Raw genomic sequence first — 22,780 nt, 5'->3', positions numbered from 1 at the left:
TTGTTATTTGCTGTTTATTTTTTAACTTATTTATATAGATATATAATAAGCAGAGAAAGCAGCATAGCAGCCAGACATAGGAGACTTATTTCAGACAACATACTAGTGTGATGTTTTCATGATGTTTTGGACATGTCAGGATCCCTGTGTGTGTTTTTCCTTTGTTTCCACTGGTCTCCTTTTTTCTCATATTTCTGTCATTGCCCGTGTTTGTTTCCATGTGCTCTGGATTTGGTTGTGGTCTGTGTCTGGTGGGTGTGGTCTCTCCTCTTCCCTCCTCCAGGCTCCTCCCCTCCACTCCCCCGGCGGGCTGGCACAGCTGCACTCCACCGATCACCTCCTGACAGGAATAAAACGTAGACTGTATATGAAATCTATAGTCAAAGACATGTCAAAATCAATTCCACTTTAAAACCCTGAATCTTTATTTAAAATATGCACACAGAACAATTGTCCTACAGAACTATACGGAACAGTACAATCACTTTTTGTAATAACACAGTTAAAATGTCAAATGGTTTCTGCAAGCAAACAAAGTCCCTACTCTGTCTTCTTCAGAGAGGACGGAGAAAAGAGGAAGAGGAGAGGAAGAGAGGAAGAGGAGGCAGATGAGGAGAGAAGAGGAGGAGAGAGGAAGAGGAGATGAGAGAAGAGGAAGAGGCCGAGAAAGAGGAATAAGAGGAGAGAGGAAGAGGAAGAGGCCGAGAAAGAAAAAAGGAAGAGGACATGAGAGAAGAGGAAGAGGAGACGAGAGAAGAGGAAGAGAGAGAAGAAGATGAGAGAAGCCTGAAATATTCAGAATAAGAAACTAAAGGAGTCACAGAGGCAAGAAGTAGAAGAGCACACCTGTGACTGTGTGAGAGACATCGAGTGTGGTGCACCACTGGTGTGTTGTTGTATTGTTGTGTAATTGTGTAGTCGTGTAGTTGTGTAGTTGTGTAGGAGGTGAAGCTGCAGATAAACAGGGTTCCACACACAGAACGGTTCTCCTCTGACCGGTCCAGCTGCTGCAGTCCAGAACATCTGGAGAGATGCTCTGCGATCAGCTGGAAGACAGCAGGAGTGGAACCAGAACCACACATGACCCGGTCTGCAGGCGGTCCGCCTCAGAACACAACAGAGAAATATACAGAACACATCACACAGAACAACAACCGGGCCGGACGGTTCTGCAACTCCTGAAAGGAAACTGTAGAAACCCATCAGAACTTTATGTTACACTGTACAAACTGGTAAAGATACTGTCTCTGTCTCTCACTGTCTCTGTCCCCTCAATGTCCCTCAATGTGTCTGTCCCTCTCTGTCCCCTCAATGTCTCTGTGTCTCACTGTCTCTGTCCCCTCACTGCTCAGGTGTCCATTACTGTCTCTGTCCATCACTGTTCAGGTGTCCATCATAAAAGGACAAGGCTGCTATTTTTAATGTGTTATCATGAACTAATCTCATTGGACGGAACTTACTAACAATCACTGAGTCCAATCAGACTCCTCAGTCCTCTGCTGCCTCCAATACTCACAAAAGCAGAAAGTGTAGATTCATCTGCCACTAGAAATAGTCCCTACAGATGCTGTCTGAACCTTTTCCACGTTTAAAGATTTTCTTCCACAGAGCAGGACGTCAGAGCGTCCTCTAAAGAGGGGTTTATAGAGACAGAGAGAAGAGAGAAGAGCAGCCTTAACGTTTACCTCAGGTCACACAGCGTGGGAGACGGGGAGGGGGTCATTCAATACTACAGTCAATAAAAAACACACGTAGAAATTAAACTTAAAACACAGAACAACTAAAGCCAACCCAAAAAACACCAGAAGAAAAGGGAGTGGTGTGTGTGTGTGTGTGTGTGTGTGTGTGTGTGTGTGTGTGTGTGTGTGTGTGTGTGTGTGTGTGTGTGTGTGTGTGTGTGTGTGTGTGTGTGTGTGGGGAGGAGAGAGGAGCTGCTTCAGGACCACAGAGGACAGATGAACTCTACAGGTCTGCACACATCAGCAGCTGTTTGTCCTCCGAGAGTTGGTACGTCCTGCTGTCTGTCCCTCAGACATAATCATCAAACACTGTCTCTCTGGACAGAAGCAGGAAAAATGAAATCTGCTCTGGATCGGAAACACACGGTACCACAGAGCTGAGAAGAGGAGGAGGAGGAGACGTCCATCAGGGGGTCCTGCAGGTCTGTAGAGTCTCTCAGAGGAACAGGTGACTAAGAACAAACACCTCCACCCGCCGCTACGTCACAGCTAGCACTATCAGTGAACTACTCAGGAATAAATAAAGTCCTTTAGAATAAATAGGAGGAGGTGGGCAGGTCTGCTCGGTGCTGGGGGACCGGGTCCAGACAGGAGGAGGTGGGTCCGAAACCGCAGGTCCTTGAGCCCAGCTTCATGGGGCCGGCTCTGACATCATCACATCTCCAGGAAGCAGCTGTCCAATCACTTTCCGCGCATCTTCCATTCAAGTGTCTACAGAGTCTAAAAGTATGTCGGCGGATCATCAGCTGTCCATGCTGCAACATTCTAAAACAGGAAACAGGAAACACACAGGTCAGCATCCTCAACATCCTCAACATCATCAGCATCCTCAACATCCTCAACATCATCAGCATCCTCAACATCATCAGCATCCTCAACATCCTCAACATCCTCAGCATCCTCAACATCCTCAACATCATCAGCATCCTCAACATCCTCAACATCCTCAGCATCCTCAACATCCTCAACATCATCAGCATCCTCAACATCCTCAATATCATCAGCATCCTCAGCATCCTCAACATCCTCAGCATCCTCAGCATCCTCAACATCATCAGCATCCTCAACATCCTCAACATCCTCAACATCCTCAGCATCCTCAACATCCTCAACATCATCAGCATCCTCAACATCCTCAACATCCTCAACATCCTCAGCATCCTCAACATCCTCAGCATTCTCAACATCCTCAACATCATCAGCATCCTCAACATCCTCAATATCATCAGCATCCTCAGCATCCTCAACATCCTCAGCATTGTCAACATCCTCAACATCATCAGCATCCTCAACATCCTCAATATCATCAGCATCCTCAGCATTCTCAACATCCTCAGCATCCTCAACATCCTCAACATCAACATTCTCAACATTCTCAGCATTCTCAACATCATCAACCTCCTCAACATCATCAGCATCCTCAACATCCTCAACATCATCAGCATCCTCAACATCCTCAGCATCCTCAACATCCTCAACATCCTCAACATCCTCAACATCATCAACATCATCAGCATCCTCAACATCCTCAACATCATCAGCATCCTCAACATCATCAACATCCTCAACATCATCAGCATCCTCAACATCATCAACATCCTCAACATCATCAACATCCTCAACATCATCAGCATCCTCAACATCCTCAACATCATCAGCATCCTCAACATCCTCAACATCCTCAACATCATCAGCATCCTCAACATCCTCAACATCATCAGCATCCTCAGCATCCTCAACATCATCAGCATCCTCAACATCATCAACATCATCAGCATCCTCAACATCCTCAACATCATCAGCATCCTCAACATCCTCAACATCATCAACATCCTCAACATCCTCAACATCATCAACATCCTCAACATCATCAACATCCTCAACATCCTCAACATCATCAACCTCCTCAACATCATCAGCATTCTCAACATCCTCAACATCATCAGCATCCTCAACATCATCAGCATCCTCAGCATCATCAACATCATCAGCATCCTCAACATCCTCAACATCATCAGCATCCTCAACATCCTCAACATCCTCAGCATTCTCAACATCCTCAACATCCTCAACATCCTCAACATCCTCAACATCCTCAACATCCTCAACATCCTCAGCATCATCAACATCATCAGCATCCTCAACATCCTCAGCATCCTCAACATCCTCAGCATCATCAACATCCTCAGCATCCTCAACATCCTCAACATCATCAGCATCCTCAACATCCTCAACATCCTCAACATCATCAACATCCTCAACATCCTCAACATCCTCAGCATTCTCAACATCCTCAACATCCTCAACAGCCTCAGCATCCTCAACATCCTCAGCATCCTCAACATCCTCAGCATCCTCAGCATCCTCAACATCCTCAGCATCCTCAGCATCCTCAACATCCTCAGCATCCTCAGCATCCTCAACATCCTCAACATCATCAGCATCCTCAACATCCTCAACATCCTCAGCATCCTCAACATCCTCAACATCCTCAGCATCCTCAACATCCTCAACATCCTCAACATCCTCAGCATTCTCAACATCCTCAACATCCTCAACAGCCTCAGCATCCTCAACATCCTCAACATCCTCAACAGCCTCAGCATCCTCAACATCCTCAGCATCCTCAACATCCTCAGCATCCTCAGCATCCTCAACATCCTCAGCATCCTCAGCATCCTCAACATCCTCAGCATCCTCAACATCCTCAACATCCTCAGCATCATCAACATCATCAGCATCCTCAACATCCTCAGCATCATCAACATCATCAGCATCATCAACATCCTCAGCATCCTCAACATCCTCAACATCCTCAACATGCTCAACATGCTCAAACTCTTCTGGAGTCTGAACTCTGTTTTTTACTGAAACCTGTTTCTAATATTCTGCACCTGTGTGACATGAACTGCAGCTGGATGACAGGTTTTTTTGTTGTTGGAGCAATCACATGTAATGCTCTCTGCTCTAGCCTCACACACTGGCACAACCCTCCAAACACTCTCCCATCATACGACATCTCCATACCATTGAGCCCCTCTGCGTCCTGCACGTCCAGGAAGGGGGCAGGCCCCCAGATGCGGACGGTGCCGTCATCGGAGGCGCTGGCGAGCAGTCCGGGCAGGACGGGGTTCCAGCTCACACAGTTGACGGTGCGGGTGTGACCAGTGAGCTCTGCGATGGGCAGCTCGCTGCGCCGGTGCCAGATGTAAACTTTGTGGTCTGACAGGAGACAGAGACTGGATCAGCTGGAGGAGACTTAAAGGGACAATCCACCGCTGGACAGCACTGCTGCTGCTGGGTTATAACCTTCAGGTGAACTTCATGTTTACATCTCCAGTTCCCCACAACCCCCTCCTCTGCACAGAGTTACCTTCAGAGAAGCTCCACCTTCAGTCTGAGGCGCCACAGGAGCTCTACAGGAGGCTCTACAGGAGGCTCTACAGGAGCTCTACAGGAGGCTCTACAGGGGCTCTACAGGAGCTCTACAGGAGCTCTACAGGAGGCTCTACAGGAGGCTCTACAGGAGCTCTACAGGGGCTCTACAGGAGGCTCTACAGGAGCTCTGCAGGAGGCTCTACAGGAGCTCTACAGGAGCTCTACAGGAGGCTCTACAGGAGGCTCTACAGGAGCTCTACAGGGGCTCTACAGGAGGCTCTACAGGAGCTCTGCAGGAGCTCTACAGGGGCTCTACAGGAGGCTCTACAGGAGCTCTACAGGAGGCTCTTCAGGGGCTCTACAGGAGGCTCTACAGGAGGCTCTGCAGGAGGCTCTACAGGAGGCTCTACAGGAGCTCTGCAGGAGCTCTACAGGAGGCTCTACAGGGGCTCTACAGGGGTTCTACAGGAGGCTCTACAGGAGGCTCTATAGGGGGCTTGACAGGAGGCTCTACAGGAGGCTCTATAGGAGGCTCTACATGAGGCTCTATAGGAGCTCTGCAGGAGCAGATGACCCGATGCCATCACAGAGGTGCTGTTTTCAATGAGCTCCGCCTCCAGCTGTCTTACCTTCACTGCCGCTGGCGATGAAGTCCTCGTTGTGTCCTCCGAAGCAGGAGTGGATGGTATAGAAGCCCTGGGTCACCCCCTGGTACTTCCTCACCAGAACCCGGTCCTGCAGATCCCACAGGTGGACTCCCTGCAAACACAAAACACGCCTGAACTCACCGCGCTGAGGACGGAGGGATGGACCTCTGTGGTTGGACAGCTGAGGGGGAGGAGCTGCTCACCTGAGTGGCCACGTTGAGCAGGGCTAACCGTCCGTTTTTGGAGACGGTGAAGGACATGATGGGATGGTCCTCCTGCACGCTGCAACGACAGAAGAGGCTGCTTCAGCACAGAGGACAGTCACATGGTGACGTTGCCTGTGAGACCAGCAGGGGGAGCACATCCACTCTGCCTGTGTGTGATGTGACCCATTGTTTGAAGGACACAGCGGTGAGGGTCCCGGTCAAAACGATGCAAGTCTGACCAGTGAGGTCAATATTACACAATGATCAAATCTAAAACAAAACCTTTCATTGGGACCATCAAATCTGTTCCATGTTGAGGAAACTTTGGGTAAAAAAATTTGAAATCCTTCCAACATCACACCAACACCGGCTGCACCCTGTGGTCCCGACAGGACAAAGACTCAGACACGTTTTAACGAGGCCTGAAATGAAGCTGTTGGAACGATGACTGAAGTTTCTAATCCTTCCAACACAACTGAACTTTAGACTCTTTATTCAGTACATTCAAATGAAACGGAAGTCACAAGATCAAATTCAGATCCGGTTCTGTTCAGACAGCGGAAGAAGCAGAACTCTCCCGACTTACATGTTCCTGTCTGTCAGATCCTCAAAGTTGTACCCTCGGATGCGTTGGTGGGTGTCGGAGGCGAGGACGGTCCGGCCGTCACTCAGACACCACAGGCACTGCACCCGGACCCCCTCCCACGAGTCCAGCAGGTTTCCATCTAGATCCTGGGAGGAAGGAGGAAGCAGACTACGTTCAGGATCAGGATCAGGATCAGGAGCAGCATCAGCATCACCACACTGCTGCAGATATACAGGAGACAACTGGTTTTAACGTCATCACTCTCCAGCAGGAATAAAGCATTTTTTTCAGCGATGTGTTAAAGTAGCAACAGATTCGTCCAACAGTCAGCTGTCAGTCTCATACGTCCAGACTCATATCACACGTTGAACCCGACACACAGAAGATCTCACAGTTCAGATCAGAGTCACACATTCAGGATGTGACCACATCTGGAGTCACAGTCTGTCCTGCTGTCAGAAATTCGATGGAGGTGACCTTTGACCTGTTAGATATAAACCATCATCTCGTCATCCTTTTTCATCTTAAATTCTGGAGTTATGGCTGCTAATGTGTTTAAAGTCATGGTGACCTTTGACCTTTGGTGAGCAGTGTGTGTGCAGTGTGTGTGCAGTGTGTGTGCAGTGTGTGTGCAGTGTGTGTGCAGTGCAGGATACTCACACACTGATAGAACTGGCCTCTCTGGCCACCAGTGACGAAGCGCTTGCCGTCTGGGTTCCAGGCCACGCTGGTCAGACTGTCCTCATGAGACTGACTCATCTTGGTCCGTAACTCTCCGGTCTATCAGAGGAGAGACAGGCCTGACTGAACGGATCCGACACCTCCTGTGAGAACAGCCTCTGACCCCGGTACCACTGTCCCTCTGTCCCACTGTCCCTCGATTACCCTGTCCCCTGCTACCACTGTCCCTCTGTACCACTGAGGTGGTGTGTACAGTGTTATCACCTGGGAACCAAATGACAGACTACTCTGGAGATACAAGTTCATTTAACGGTCACAGATTTAAAGGTTCGCTTCACATTTTTACAGTCTATTTTGTAATATTAATACTTTTATTATTATTATTATTATTATTATTATTATTATTATTATTATTAACGCTGGTAAACCTGCATGTAATCTGAGGTAGCTGTGATCGCTGTAATGTTCAAATGATGAAATATTACTTTTAGGACACCTGTGTTATCGTCCGTCCACTGCAGCTCAACAAGGAGACACCAGTCTGGACTACAAACTGTGAAGTCCAGTGGACGGGACTCAGACTACGGCTTGGAGTTAGTTTCATGTCAAGACAGAGACGTTTGTCCTTCGTCTCTGACGGATCCGTCCACAGCCAGAGGAAACGGTGAATGTTCCTGAGGCTGAGTGTGTGTCCGGCTGTGCACCACACACTCGGTATCTCCTGTCCATCATGATGCACCGAAATCACTATAATCATGAACTCAGAGGTCACACAGATCTACAGTCCTCACCCAGTTCTTCACTTTGTCTGCAGGGGACAGAGAGACACTGAGGATGAGCCCCAGCCTGCAGGACGGAGCTAAAGGCTTTAAAAGGATTTTAGGACCTTTAAATCAGGTCATTTAAAGCAACAGTGTCTCAGGACAAACAGTCTGTATACTGACGAACTGCTGCTGATGTCCCTGATCAAACACTGTCTCTGTCCTGCAGGGACTCGGAGTGTCTCACAGACAGACACAATCACAGCTGACTGATGTGGGGTCAGTGACTGCTGCTTGTTTCATTTTCTGACTGTGGTTTGAATCCAGACAGAGAGGTGCATGCTGGGACATGTAGTACCTGCACGTTCCACAGCCACAGCTCGGAGCAGTCGTCGGGACCGCAGGCGATCAGGTAGCAGTCGTCTGGACTCCACGCCAGGTAGGACACGCCATAGGCATGTCCCTCCAGAGTCTTCATCAGCTTCAGCTGCTGGGTCTCCTGAGTGGACACACACCGTCACTGACACCGTCACCGACACACAACGACACACACACCGTCACCGTCACACACACACACACACACACACACACACACACACACACACACACACACACACACCCACACACAACGACACACACCGACAAACCATCACTGACACACAACGACACACACCGTCACCGACACACAACACACACCGACACACAACACACACACCATCACCGACACACAACGACAGACACACGTCACCGATACCAACACACACCGTCACCGACACACCGTCACTGACACACAACGACACACACGACAAACCATCACTGACACACAACGACACACACACCGTCACCACACACACACACACACACACACACACACACACACACACACACACACCGTCACCCACACACAACGACACACACCGACAAACCATCACTGACACACAACGACACACACCATCACCGACACACAACGACAGACACACGTCACCGATACCAACACACACCGTCACCGACACACCGTCACTGACACACAACGACACACACGACAAACCATCACTGACACACAACGACACACACCGTCACCGACACACAACATCACTGACACACACACCGACACACACCGTCACACAACGACAGACACGCGTCATCAACACCAACACACACCATCACCAACACACACACACTGTCACTGACACACACCGTCACACCGTCACTGACACACAACGACAAACCATCACTGACACTGACACACACCGTCACTGACATGCACGACAAACCATCACTGACACACAACGACACACACACACCATCACCAACAGACACCATCACTGACACACAACGACACACACCGTCACCGACACATGACACCATCACTGACACACAATGACACACACCGTCACCGACACACACGTCACTGACACAACACACACCATCACTGACACACACCGACACACACCGCCACAACACACAATGACACACACACACACACACAGTCACCGACACACACCGTCACTGACACACAACGACACACACACCGTCACAGACACACACCGTCACACGACACACACAGTCACTGACACCAACGACACACACACACCGTCACAGAATGACACACACACGTCACACAACGACACACACCATCACTGACACACACTGTCATGACACACAACGACACACACACCGTCACCAACAGACACCGTCACTGACACACAACAACACACACACCGTCACCGACACACACACACCGTCACTGACACAACGACAAACCATCACTGACACACACGACACACACACCATCACGACACATTGTCATTGACACACAATGACACACACACCGTCACACAACGACACACATAGTCACTGACACACAACGACACACACACCGTCACACAATGACACACACACCGTCATACAATGACACACACCGTCACACAACGACACACAACAACACACATACCGTCACTAACACACAACGACACACACACTGTCACACAACGACACACACACGTCACACGATACATACGTCACACAACGACACACACACACACTGTCACTGATACACAACAACACACACCGTCACTGACACACACACACCGACACACATACCGTCACCAACACACAATGACACACACTGTCACTGACACACACACCGTCACACAATGACACACACACCGTCACCAACACACACACACACTGACACTGACACCGATACACACACCAACACACTGCTGGTCTAAGGATGAGTCTCTGATTACCGTGTCCACCTGCCACACGATCACCGTGGTGTCTTTGGAACCGGTCGCTAGTTTGGTTCCGTCGTTGGAGAACTTACAGAACCAGACTTCATTACAGTGTTCAGTGAGGATCTGCTGTGTGTAGCAGGGGAACTGTTTCCTGCAGGATACACACACACACACACACACACACACACACACACACACACACACACACACACACACACACACACGCATTAATTAACAGCTGTGATCTGATTCTGGTGGAAACACGTAAACATAAAGATGACTCGTTTTTTTACAGAGTTCACTAGACTGGATGAGACTCTGCGGGACACCCGACTACAACCGGATCAGGTGGAGGTGTGATGCCGTGCTGCATGTGTGCATCCTCACCGGCTGCAGGCGTGGTCCAGCAGCAGAGACACCGAGTCCAAACCGCTGTCCAGCTTGGTGTTGTGGTAGAGACAGCGTTCCCTCTGCAGCTCCACCGCCTGCTTCAGCAGGGTCTGCAGGCGGCGAGGAGGCAGCATCACCGAGGGGGGCAGGTACGCTGCACACACACACACACACACACAGAGACACATAGAGACACACACACACACACACACACACACACACACACACACACACACACACACACACACACACACACACACACACACACACACACACACACACACACACAGAGACACACAGACAGAGACACACAAACACAGAGACACAGAGAGACACACACACAGAGACACACATACAGAGAGTATTAGTTCAGAGCACATATTGATGAAGCCACAAACAGCTGCTGCTCTTTGATTGAAACCTGGACTCTACATGGGAAGATGATGTCAATCATGTTGGTGTTCATGGAGGTTTTAATACAACATCAAGATTTCATCATGGTTCAGACTGAAATGAAGCTGAACCTGTTCTGCAGTAGTGAACATCTCTTTTCTGAAAATGTTCTGCTTCATGTTACTGTCTCTACAGATGAGGACTGGTTCTGATACAGCCAATCAGATCTCACATCAAACAGACAGCTGCAGGGTTTTCTAGATGATGTATATGAGGTATAATTATGTACAGTAATGTGATGTACATTGATGATGTAATGATGTACAGTGACGATGTAATGATATACATTGATAATGTAATGATGTACATTGATAATGTAATGATGTACACTGATGATGTAATAATGTACATTGATGATGTAATGATGTACGTTGATGATGTAATGAAGTACAGTGATGATAAAATGATGTACAGTGATGATGTACATTGATGATGTAATGATGTACGTTGATGATGTAATGAAGTACAGTGATGATAAAATGATGTACAGTGATGATGTACATTGATGATGTAATGATGTACGTTGACGATTCTAATGATGTACATTGATGATGTAATGATGTACATTGATGATGTAATGTAATGATGTACAGTGATGATGTAATGATGTACACTGATGATGTAATGATGTACACTGATGATGTAATAATGTACATTGATGATGTAATGATGTACGTTGACGATTCTAATGATGTACATTGATGATGTAATGATGTACATTGATGATGTAATGTAATGATGTACACTGATGATGTAATGATGTACACTGATGATGTAATAATGTACATTGATGATGTACAGTGATGATGTAATGATGTACATTGATGATGTAATGATGTACAGTGATGATGTAATGATGTACATTGATGATGTAATGATGTACGTTGATGATTCTAATGATGTACAGTGATGATGTAATGATGTACAGTGATGATGTAATCATGTACATTGATGATGTAATGATGTACAGTGATGATGTAATGATGTACGTTGATGATTCTAATGATGTACAGTGATGATGTAATGATGTACAGTGATGATGTAATGATGATGACACTGATGATGTAATAATGTACATTGATGATGTAATGATGATGTAATGATGTATGTTGATGATTCTAATGATGTACAGTGATGATGTAATGATGTACAGTGATGATGTAATCAGTACAGTGATGATGTAATCATGTACAGAGATGACAGCAGGGGTGGCCAACCAGTCAGAGACTAAGAGCCACATTTTTTACTGTGTTACAGCAAAGAGCCACATCATACACATGGGCACACATGAACATCACCCCATCCCTTCCTCTCACACACACACACACACACACACACACACACACACACACACACACACACACACACACACACACACTGCTCAGCCAGATTTATTGTAAATGTCACACACCAACATGATAATGACAGACATTGACTCCTACAGTACTAAGACCACAGACCAGTCATTTTCAACAATGAACATTGTGTGCACTGTCTCACACACACAAACTCTCAGTTCAACCAAGTCCACAAACAAAAACATAATATAATTACATAATTACATAATACATAATTACAATAGCGTTTTTCTTTTATAATGCATGTTGCTTAGTGGGACTTCTGGCATTCCTTGAACAATCCTCTTCAAATCTGGCTTGTATTCCGTTGTTGCCACTCGAAGCAATTCTTTCACACGGGTGTCAGTCAGAACAGATCGATGCTTTGATTTCACGTGTTTCAGGGTAGAAAACACAGACTCGTTCACAGATCCGATCATGGCTGGCGCTCCATCCGTGGCTATTGCAGTTAGCTTCGGTGTGGGCAGATTTGCTTTCGCAAATGCAGCCATCATTGTTTCTTTCACATCTATGCCACGGGTTCTGTCTTTTAATGGCACAATATCAAGGCATTTTTTAACGAACTCCCCTTCATTGTATGGCTTTTTAGCCCGTGCAATGTTCCAAGCCAGTTGATACGATGCAAGCGTTACGGTCTCTGAGTGCTTTGTAAATTTTTGGAAAAACTGTATCTGCTTTTCTGCCTGACTTTTCAAAGTGTCCAACTTGTGCTTGCGAAGTTCAGTCCCTTTTGGAAATCCCTGGTCGATGTTAGCATGGAGTGAGCTGAAGTGGCGCTGAAGATTTGAAGCTTTGAAATGCGCTAATGACGTCTGACATATCAGGCAGAATGGCTCACCATTACGTTCAACAAAAAAATATAAACTCTCCCATTCTGTTAAAAACGTCCTGTGTTCATCTTCATATTTTCGTTTTGCTGTGCATTTTTTCCTGCCATTTTGAGAGCGAACTGGACACAAATTGTTTCCTCAAATGATCTTGCCCCTACTGGAAAACTTTGCGGTATTTTCATCTCACGCGCATGCGCGTTTGACAAAAATACCGTATTGAACTCAAGCGAAGCGAACACGCACATTAAAAAAAAACACAAACACTACCTCCAAGAGACTTACAACTGAATGTACTATTCTGTATATCCCAATTTTTTGGAGGGGTAATCCTGTCCTACCTCTCTGTCTAAAGTATTTGCAAAATCAATAAAAAGATTTTAAAAGAAAAAAAAAAACCCCACAAACTTCGATATGAATGTAAGAGCCGCGGGTTGGCCAGGCCTGATGTACAGTGATGTACAGTGGGTACGGAAAGTATTCAGACCCCTTTAAATTTTTCACTCTTTGTTTCATTGCAGCCATTTGCTAAAATCAAAAAAGTTCATTTTATTTCTCATTAATGTACACTCAGCACCCCATGTTGACAGAAAAAAACAGAAATGTAGAAATTTGTGCAAATTTATTAAAAAAGAAAAACTGAACTATCACATGGTCATAAGTATTCAGACCCTTTGCTCAGTATTGAGTAGAAGCACCCTTTTGAGCTCGTACAGCCATGAGTCTTCTTGGGAATGATGCAACAAGCTTTTCACACCTGGATTTGGGGATCCTCTGCCATTCTTCCTTGCAGATCCTCTCCAGTTCCGTCAGGTTGGATGGTGAACGTTGGTGGACAGCCATTTTCAGGTCTCTCCAGAGATGCTCAATTGGGTTTAGGTCAGGGCTCTGGCTGGGCCAGTCAAGAATGGTCACAGAGTTGTTCCGAAGCCACTCCTTTGTTATTTTAGCTGTGTGCTTTGGGTCATTGTCTTGTTGGAAGGTGAACCTTCGGCCCAGTCTGAGGTCCAGAGCACTCTGGAAGAGGTTTTCTTCCAGGATATCTCTGTACTTGGCCGCATTCATCTTTCCTTCAATTGCAACCAGTCGTCCTGTCCCTGCAGCTGAAAAACACCCCCCATAGCATGATGCTGCCACCACCATGTTTCACTGTTGGGATTGTATTGGGCAGGTGATGAGCAGTGCCTGGTTTTCTCCACACATACCTCTTAGAATTAACGCCAAAAAGTTCAATCTTGGTCTCATCAGACCAGAGAATCTTATTTCTCATAGTCTGGGAGTCCTTCATGTGTTTTTTGTCAAACTCTATGCGGGCTTTCATATGTCTTGCACTGAGGAGAGGCTTCCGTCGGGCCACTCTGCCATAAAGCCCCGACTGGTGGAGGGCTGCAGTGATAGTTGACTTTGTGGAACTTTCTCCCATCTCCCTACTGCATCTCTGGAGCTCAGCCACAGTGATCTTTGGGTTCTTCTTTACCTCTCTCACCAAGGCTCTTCTCCCACGATTGCTCAGTTTGGCTGGACGGCCAGGTCTAGGAAGAGTTCTGGTCGTCCCAAACTTCTTCCATTTAAGGATTATGGAGGCCACTGTGCTCTTAGGAACCTCGAGTGCTGCAGAAATTATTTTGTAACCTTGGCCAGATCTGTGCCTTGCCACAACTCTGTCTCTGAGCTCCTTGGACAGTTCCTTCGACCTCATGATTCTCATTTGCTCTGACATGCACTGTGAGCTGTAAGGTCTTATATAGACAGGTGTGTGCCTTTCCTTATCAAGTCCAATCAGTTTAATTAAACACAGCTGGACTCCAATGAAGGAGTAGAACCATCTCAAGGAGGATCAGAAGAAATGGACAGCATGTGAGTTAAATATGAGTGTCACAGTAAAGGGTCTGAATACTTATGACCATGTGATATTTCAGGTTTTCTTTTTTAATAAATTTGCACAAATTTCTACATTTCTGTTTTTTTCTGTCAAGATGGGGTGCTGAGTGTACATTAATGAGAAATAAAATGAACTTTTTTGATTTTAGCAAATGGCTGCAATGAAACAAAGAGTGAAAAATGTAAAGGGGTCTGAATACTTTCCGTACCCACTGTACAGTGAGGATGTAATGATGTACAGTGATGATATATAGTGATGATGTAATGATGTACAGTGATGATAAACAGTAAACATCTGACTACAGTTTTTTGTTTATCACCAGGTGTAAATATAATTGGGAGTGTTTTGGACCTGTAGAAGGTGACTGTGATGAAACAGGACATCAGAGTGGACTACAGAGATAACATGACTGGATCCTGCTGCTGTCAGCTGGTGCACTGTTCACTGGGTGGTGTGTGAGTGTGTTCACTGGGTGGTGTGTGAGTTGTTCACTGTGTGGTGTGTGTGTGAGTGTATTTACTATGAGTGAGTGCTGTGTGAGTGTATTTGCTGTGTGAGTGTATGCTGTGTGAGTGTGTGAGTCACACTCACTCTGGAGCTTGTCCAGCAGCTTTGTTCGAGATGCCGTTCCTTTCCCTTCCCACTCAGCTTTGGCTCGCAGGTCCTCTGCATGGCTGCACATCAGGTACCTTCAGATGCAGGAGCACATTCTCAGTCCCTGTCACACACTCAGGTACACAGAACCTCCACAGGTTTGTCACAGGTACAGAGAACCTCCACAGGTGTGTGGTCAGTCTGAATAATAAAGACTCATCCTTCATGAAAACAGCTGCTGCTTCTCCTTCTCTGTGGATGTTCGTGGTCCCGGAGAAGAGACGTCTTCATACTGTTTCCGGTGACTGATCAAACTGAAGCTCAGTCACATATTTCACACACTTCCCTTCCTGTGGTCAAATGGACACTGCGGTCTTGATGCTGCAGGACTCATCAGAGTGGTGAACTACGAAGCAAGTTCAACATATCCAGGCTTTCTGTGTCTGAGCTGCTCAACAAAGCGGAAACTCTCCGTCAGAGATAATCAGTACTACGACTACTACGGCTCTGAGTGCGTTCAGGTGAAAGGGGAGGAGTTTGTCGTATCTGACCAATCACAAACATGGACAAGTGTACTGAAGTTTGCAGCATAAGTTACCATGGTGATCTAGCCATCTTAAAAGAGAGCCACCTTCATGATACTGACAGTCTCAACATACCTCACTAATAACCCACTGATCTCACTTCAGTCCTCTCTGACCTGCTGCACAAACATACTGCGCACAGATACACAGCAGAGACACAGGTGCCCTCTGTCTGCACAGCCTGGTACTACACTGTCAGGAACACTTAATATAAGAACCGGGACCCTCAGGCCCTCATTACTCTCATGAACTTCACAGAGTTTACAGACAGACTCAGTGCTCCTGTCAATCAAAGCCCACTGTGGCTCCGCCCCCCTCAGTGAGCTGACCCACACACTGCAGGTAGAGAGCTGGAGTGTCTGACTGACCCGCTCAGGATATGGATCCGCTCCGTGTTGTACTTGAGGGGAGTGAGCTCGGCTCTGAGGACCTGCAGGGCCTCCAGGACCTTCCCGTCCTCCAGATACTCCAGATACTTCTGCTGCAGCAGCAGGAACTTCATCCGCTGGGGACAGGGAGGGGACCACAGGGACGGACAACAGGGAGAGGACAGGGAGGGGACAACAGGGACGGACAACAGGGAGAGGACAGGGAGGGGATAACAGGGAGAGGACGGAGGCGACAACAAGGAGAGGACAGGGAGGGGACAACAGGGAGAGGACAGGGAGGGGGCAACGGGGAGAGGACAGGGAGGACAGGGAGGTAACAACAGGGATGGACAACAGAAGGAGGACAGGGAGAGGACAGGGAGGACAGGGAGAGGACAACAGGGATGGACATTAGGACATCCAAACGCTATGTTCTGCTACATTTACACACTCTGTGTTCAACACAGCATCACATGACAGGAAGTCACCGACAGCAGCAGGTCTGATTTTCATCATTTATATTGTTTTAATTCAATGATCATTAAAATGAATGACGATTCAAGCAGCGTTAGTGACGTTAGGAGCTGTGATTTCACCTCATTAAAGGTGCTGCTTCATTAATACAAAGTTCTTAGTTCTTGTTTTGATTTGATTTGATTTTCTTTAAATCTTTAAATTATTTTCTGAACTTAAAGAACCATAATGGGGCTCAGATATAAGAAATTCCTAAAAGTGACATAGCTTTATAAACATCCGCTACATGTGCTGCCAAAATAAGATCTTTAAATCCTGTTTGAATAAACTGTATGTACAGAAACTCACAGCTGGAAGTCTGGATGAACTCTATTCAACACTAACTGTACCATCACACTGATGCAGGAAGTGGGATGATTGACAGCCTAATTCTCATCATAAAACCACAGTCCCCATAAACCCTCTCACTTCCTGTTTTACCTTTTTTTTTTTTTTTTCAGTCAACCAGTATGTGGTTTGTTTTGATGATGAGGAGAGGATGAAGAGCTGCTAACTGAACATGAGGAGTTATGTTGATGAAGCAGCTTTTATTTTGAAAGGCTCACTAACAGAGACTCTGTTGGAGAACTTTAATGTGGAGGAATCACAGGAAGTAAACACTGCAGACTGGTTGGATTAGAAATCATTATGGTGACTGACAGATGTCCTGCAGGGACATAAGACTAAAATAAGACACAGTCGGTGGTCTGAGGTTTGACCTCCACTCACCACGATGGCGCTGGGAGAATGCATCAAGGCCTTCAGCTCGTTCAGGTCACTCTCAGCCTGAGACAGAGACACAGGACACAAAGATGTCTCATTGAGGACAGACAGAAAAATACTTCCGTTTATCAAATCAAATGGGAGTTCTGTCCTCCGGGTCCACAGGCAGAGCTCTGTCCTCCAGGTCCAGGGGCACAGCTCTGTCCTCTGGACCAGACACAGAACCCAGAGTTCTGTTGGAGCTGCTTGGACGTGCATGTCAGGATGTTCACCTTGTCCCACTCTCCCTCGACGACGTGGTTGCGGAACTTGGTGGCAGAAGGATGCTCCAGTCTGCAGCCGGACTCCTGCATCAGGAGGTCCACAGTCTGACTGTAAACAGGAACACAGCACAGGGAAGTGATGAACATGACATCATAAACCAGGACTGTATCGGGCCTCACTGAACCACACACACACTGACTGGACCTGGAACAGAACAGGTCCATCTGAGCTGGATGAGAAATAACATGTAGTGTGTGTGACAGTGTGTCTGACTGGGTGTGTGTCTGTGTGTGTGTGTCACTGTGACATATCAGAACTAATGAGAGCAGGCCTCTGACACCAGAACCCACTAGAACTAACCTGAGCAGGATTTCTTAATGATTCGAGAAAATCTGATCATCTGACTGCAAAGATGATGTCTTTGTTCACCAGAGAGGAGAACCAGGTTCACACACACACACACACACACACACACACACACACACACACACACACACACACACACACACACACACACACACACAGTGTGTATGTCTGTCTGTGTGTATGTCCCTGTGCGGACCCGAAGACCAACTGTCCCCAGTTCTGGATGTCCCGGATGTCCCCGGTCTCCGGACTTACTTGAGACCCAGGTCGTGCAAGTGCTGTCCGATGAGCCGGATCACGTCCTCCTCGGACTGGGACAGACGCTTCTTCTTCTTACCGTCGGCCGCGCTGTTGTTGTTGGAGGCGGGCGGCGCGGACACTCCGTTGTTGTTGTTGTTGTTGCTCACCGCGGTTCCGTTGTTGGACACCGACAGTCCGTTAGAATGGGCTGTCCCGGTGGAGGACGGCTCGCCGTTCTGCGTCCCGTTCTGGCAGGACAGGTCTGGATCCCGGTCCTGTCCTGCCCCGTTAGCCTGCATGTTAGCACGGTGTGTACCGGAGGACCGGGGGGATATGGACGGATGGCGGGATCACCGGGACACTGCGGGGGAAACAACAGCAGCGGAACAGCCTCCGACAGGCCCACTGACCCAGATGCAGCTCCGAACTGCCCTACTCCCCTGCGGCCGAGGCTCCGTGTTTGGCGACGCTGGCCGCGACGATACACGGTTTGGGTTTCGGAGGACGGCGGGACGGAGGCGGGAGTTACGTGGAGCAACGCATTCTAAGGAAGTGGCCGGTGTCGCGCGCTGTCGGAGCGGTACCGCCGCCGTCAAGTTGTTGGGTCGCGCTTGTTATTGTTGCTCTCAGACAGCTGCAGCTCTGTTATGGACATACGCAATGACGTCAGCGGAAATTCCTTCACGTCGTCTTGTGCTCGCTGCGTCACCGCCAGGGGCCGCTGTTTCCAGGCTGCAGTCCCTTAGATCAAAGTCCTCAACAAACTCTCATTGTTCTCCCCCTCTGCACGTCTCAATAAAGTTTATGGTTCTGTTCAGCCTGTTTCACACTCAGAACCGCCCACGGCTGCCTCCTCCACGCGCTGAGCTGTCCACACTACGGTGTTACACATAGAAATAGATTTAATTCCAAAATGTGAACAGGAACGTTGTCACTTCATATGAATAGGAGACAAACTAAAAATGACTTTAACGTCTACTGTAACTTCAGTGAACATCTTTGATGCTGTTTCTGTTGTTGAAGCTGCAGTCTGATGGGAGCGATCTGATTCTAAAACACATTCACCATGTTTTTATTCAGGCTGTTCTTCACATGCACTTTTAAATTTGGACCCACAGATTTTATTTATGAATTATTACTCTTTAATTACATATATTAATCTGTGAAGCTGCCCCTCTCTGTAGCGTTACATACATTTATATATATATCTGTGTTCTTTGAGTGTTTCCATGGCACGTTGAGATGTGCGAGGCTCTGCTGTTATGATTCTCTACCTGGGCTCAGCTCTCTGTCTTCATTCATTTCAGTGCAGAGACATGGCGTCTTTGATCCATCAGCTGATGCTCTTCCAGCCTCTGTGTAGTCTCAGGGTGTCAGTGAACAGATGTGGAGACGTCACATCTGTTTAGGAATGAAACACGGAGGCTCTTCTTTATCAGACTTTTTTTAATCAACTCACTGAATGATGACAAACAAGTGAAAAGAAAGAGGAAACACTGAGTGGGAGTTCTTCCGCTTCAGAATCAGGATGAGACCTGCAGGACGTCTAATCCGGTCCACCGAGAATCCAACTCTGAGCAGGAACAACCAGAACCACCGGACCGAGCTGTTCTGTTGCCTTCTGGAGCCACCTGGTGGCCCTGCGTCGGTCTGTGGGCCTCCACACGGCCCCTCAGTGTTCTGCCGCGGGTCCTCGGCTCAAATAAAAAAACCTGCAGTCATATTCAGAGTCGACACATTTTGAAAAGTGCTGTTTGTTCCCGATCCTGAGATTTTCTCCAACAGTTCAGGGAACAGCCGCTCCTTCATCGTTGGCACTTCTTCACATCAGAGTAAGAAAAACAAACACAAAGTCCTGTCATGTCCATAAATAATCTGATCAATAAACACCTACAGTCTATTTACACCGAGAACACATTCAGTCCTCAAACTGAACATTACATTAGAAAAATAGGAAATAAAGGTACGGAGGCCCAACAGGGACAGTTTAAAATGATCAGGTACACTTGAAAATGTAATGAAGAGTACACGTGTGTGTTAACTGAGTAAAAATTTAAATGAAAAGGCAATAATCAAATTTTCAGTTCACAAACTCATCTGAACGTTCCATGAAACGAAAACAGAAACACAGTTTAATGATTAATGTTCAAAATTAAACATCAAACCTGTTGTTCCATTTAAGAAAACAATGATTACATCACAATGTAAATGAAAATTTCTCAAACAGTTTGTAAATGAAAACAAAAACAGTATCTGACATTTCATTTCCGGAGGACAGTATTCAGATGCAGAGTGAAACGGCGCCCCCAGTGGACTGAGTCTACACTTACAGCAGCCTGTGACGATGAAGGCGAGCGTGACATCACTCCCTGGTTTCTGAATAACATTAATATCATCCACTGAAGGACTCTGAGCGTTAAATCTACAACATAGTTTACAGTTCAATTATAACACACACAGGCCTGAAAAAAATAAAAAGTGGAATATTATGTCTTCATTACATTTAAAACAAAACATGAAGAGAGATGCTGATGTGGAGTTTTATTTTGAAGTGTCCATGATGACTTTAACGTCGTCCCCTCTGGGCTCCATGGATTGGAGGTTCAGGAGAGCGTCGGGTTCGTAGAACAACAAACTATTGCACTTTCATCTGTTTCTGCAGAGACACTGACGGCGTTACAATCAGAGAGGAGCGGAGGATCTCCTGAACATTCACCTGTCCGTTCTCCGCTGCACACCTCCACCTGTCTGTATGTCCCCCTGTCTGTCTGTCCTGTGCAGACCTGTGACGACCCTGAACTCCACCTCCGAGTGACATGACGGTGATCACAGCTGGAAGAGGACCTTCAGTCCTCAGTTACAGTTCTTCATGAGTCAGCGGATCCTCTCCGACAGCACCTGTCCTCCGTCAGGTCTAATGCAGGTGTTGTGAGGTGTCAGCAAGGGGGAGGAGCTGAGAGGAGGACAGACCTGGTCCCACATCACCAGCAGGGGCAAACTGTGGACAGACACCTGAGAGATGCACACTCTCTTCTACACACCCACAGCAGCAGGTGGTTATCAGTCTGTACAGTCACGCTCTCATTGGTCCAGATCCTCCTCCAATCCTCCTCCAGGTCCAAATCCTCCTCCTCATCACAGAGAAGATCTGAACTCAGATCAGTGTGTCCAAAGGAGTCGTCTCCAGTCCGGGTGTCCACAACCCACCAAGTGTTCCGGTGCTGAGGATACGGAACCAAGAAGGCTACTGTGTGTGTGTGTGTACGTACCTCTGTGTGTGTGTGTGTGTGTGTGTGTGTGTGTGTGTGTGTGTGTGTGTGTGTGTGTGTGTGTGTGTGTGTGTGTGTGTGTGTGTGTGTGTGTGTGATGAAGAGATAAAGCTCATCTCTGTATCTAACCACCAGCTGATCATCTTTCACAGCTCCGTCCTGTGTCTGTCTGATTCCTGATTTTAGATCTTAGATCTTACATGAAGTGAGACCAGGAGGACAGATGATGTCCTGCAGTTCTGGTGCCTGCTGATGAGTCGCTGTGTTCGGTTAGTGGTGCAAGCAGAGCCACAGATGGATGACTGTGACTGCAGCAGTCTGACAGCTCAGGTGACAGTCACAGGTGAGACGTGTGTCTATGGACAGGACCAGGACGTGTCTCCATGAGCGTCTCTGTCCATCTCACTCCATCCACTGAACACATAAATGGGGGGCTGATGTTGGATTCACTTTCTGTAACATTATTTTATAAACATTAAAGCAGTTTGTTCGGTTGTTAAGTTTCTAATGGAAACACAGGAGCAGGAAGTGGTGTCACCTTCAGCCTATCATGTCTCACCCTGCCTCCACCTCAGTTTTAATATTATTCTAATATCGTCTCCCTACGTGTCAGATGTCTGACCGTCTCATATTCACTCTTCTTTTAAATTTTCTGGTTCAAACTGAAATTAACGTTCAAACAGTCTTTAGACAGAGAACAGTGCTGAGAGC

The 22,780-nt window shown here is 47.1% G+C and overlaps 1 protein-coding gene across 3 annotated transcripts; it reads right to left on the bottom strand.

Annotated features, from left to right (window-relative positions):
• Positions 1–19,509, bottom strand: wdr26a (WD repeat domain 26a). Of its 3 annotated transcripts, none has more exons than XR_011311775.1 (15): positions 18,816–19,509; positions 18,203–18,302; positions 17,937–17,993; positions 16,695–16,831; positions 15,740–15,837; positions 10,626–10,782; positions 10,251–10,389; positions 8,357–8,497; positions 7,217–7,336; positions 6,557–6,702; positions 5,968–6,046; positions 5,747–5,876; positions 4,767–4,961; positions 847–2,504; positions 1–340 (listed from the first exon to the last, which is right to left on the bottom strand). XR_011311775.1 is itself a non-coding variant. In XM_069717235.1 (14 exons), the coding sequence occupies exons 1-14, from the start codon at positions 19,097–19,099 to the stop codon at positions 2,482–2,484; spliced, it is 1,806 nt and encodes a 601-aa protein (XP_069573336.1). In that variant the 5' UTR covers positions 19,100–19,509; the 3' UTR covers positions 725–2,481. The 3 variants fall into 3 exon arrangements, 1 of the variants encoding a protein (XP_069573336.1); XR_011311776.1 differs by having other exon boundaries at positions 997–2,504; XM_069717235.1 differs by lacking the exon at positions 1–340 and having other exon boundaries at positions 725–2,504.
• Positions 19,510–22,780: the final 3,271 nt, after the last annotated feature.

The sequence above is a fragment of the Brachyistius frenatus genome, unplaced genomic scaffold (genome assembly GCF_029030835.1).
Source record: "Brachyistius frenatus isolate BFR_SWC_R1_liver_20210118 unplaced genomic scaffold, ASM2903083v1 Contig_171, whole genome shotgun sequence".
NCBI classification, from domain to species: domain Eukaryota; kingdom Metazoa; phylum Chordata; class Actinopteri; family Embiotocidae; genus Brachyistius; species Brachyistius frenatus.
Note: the sequence above shows the minus strand (reverse complement) of the source record. Positions and strands in the feature narration are given on the sequence as shown.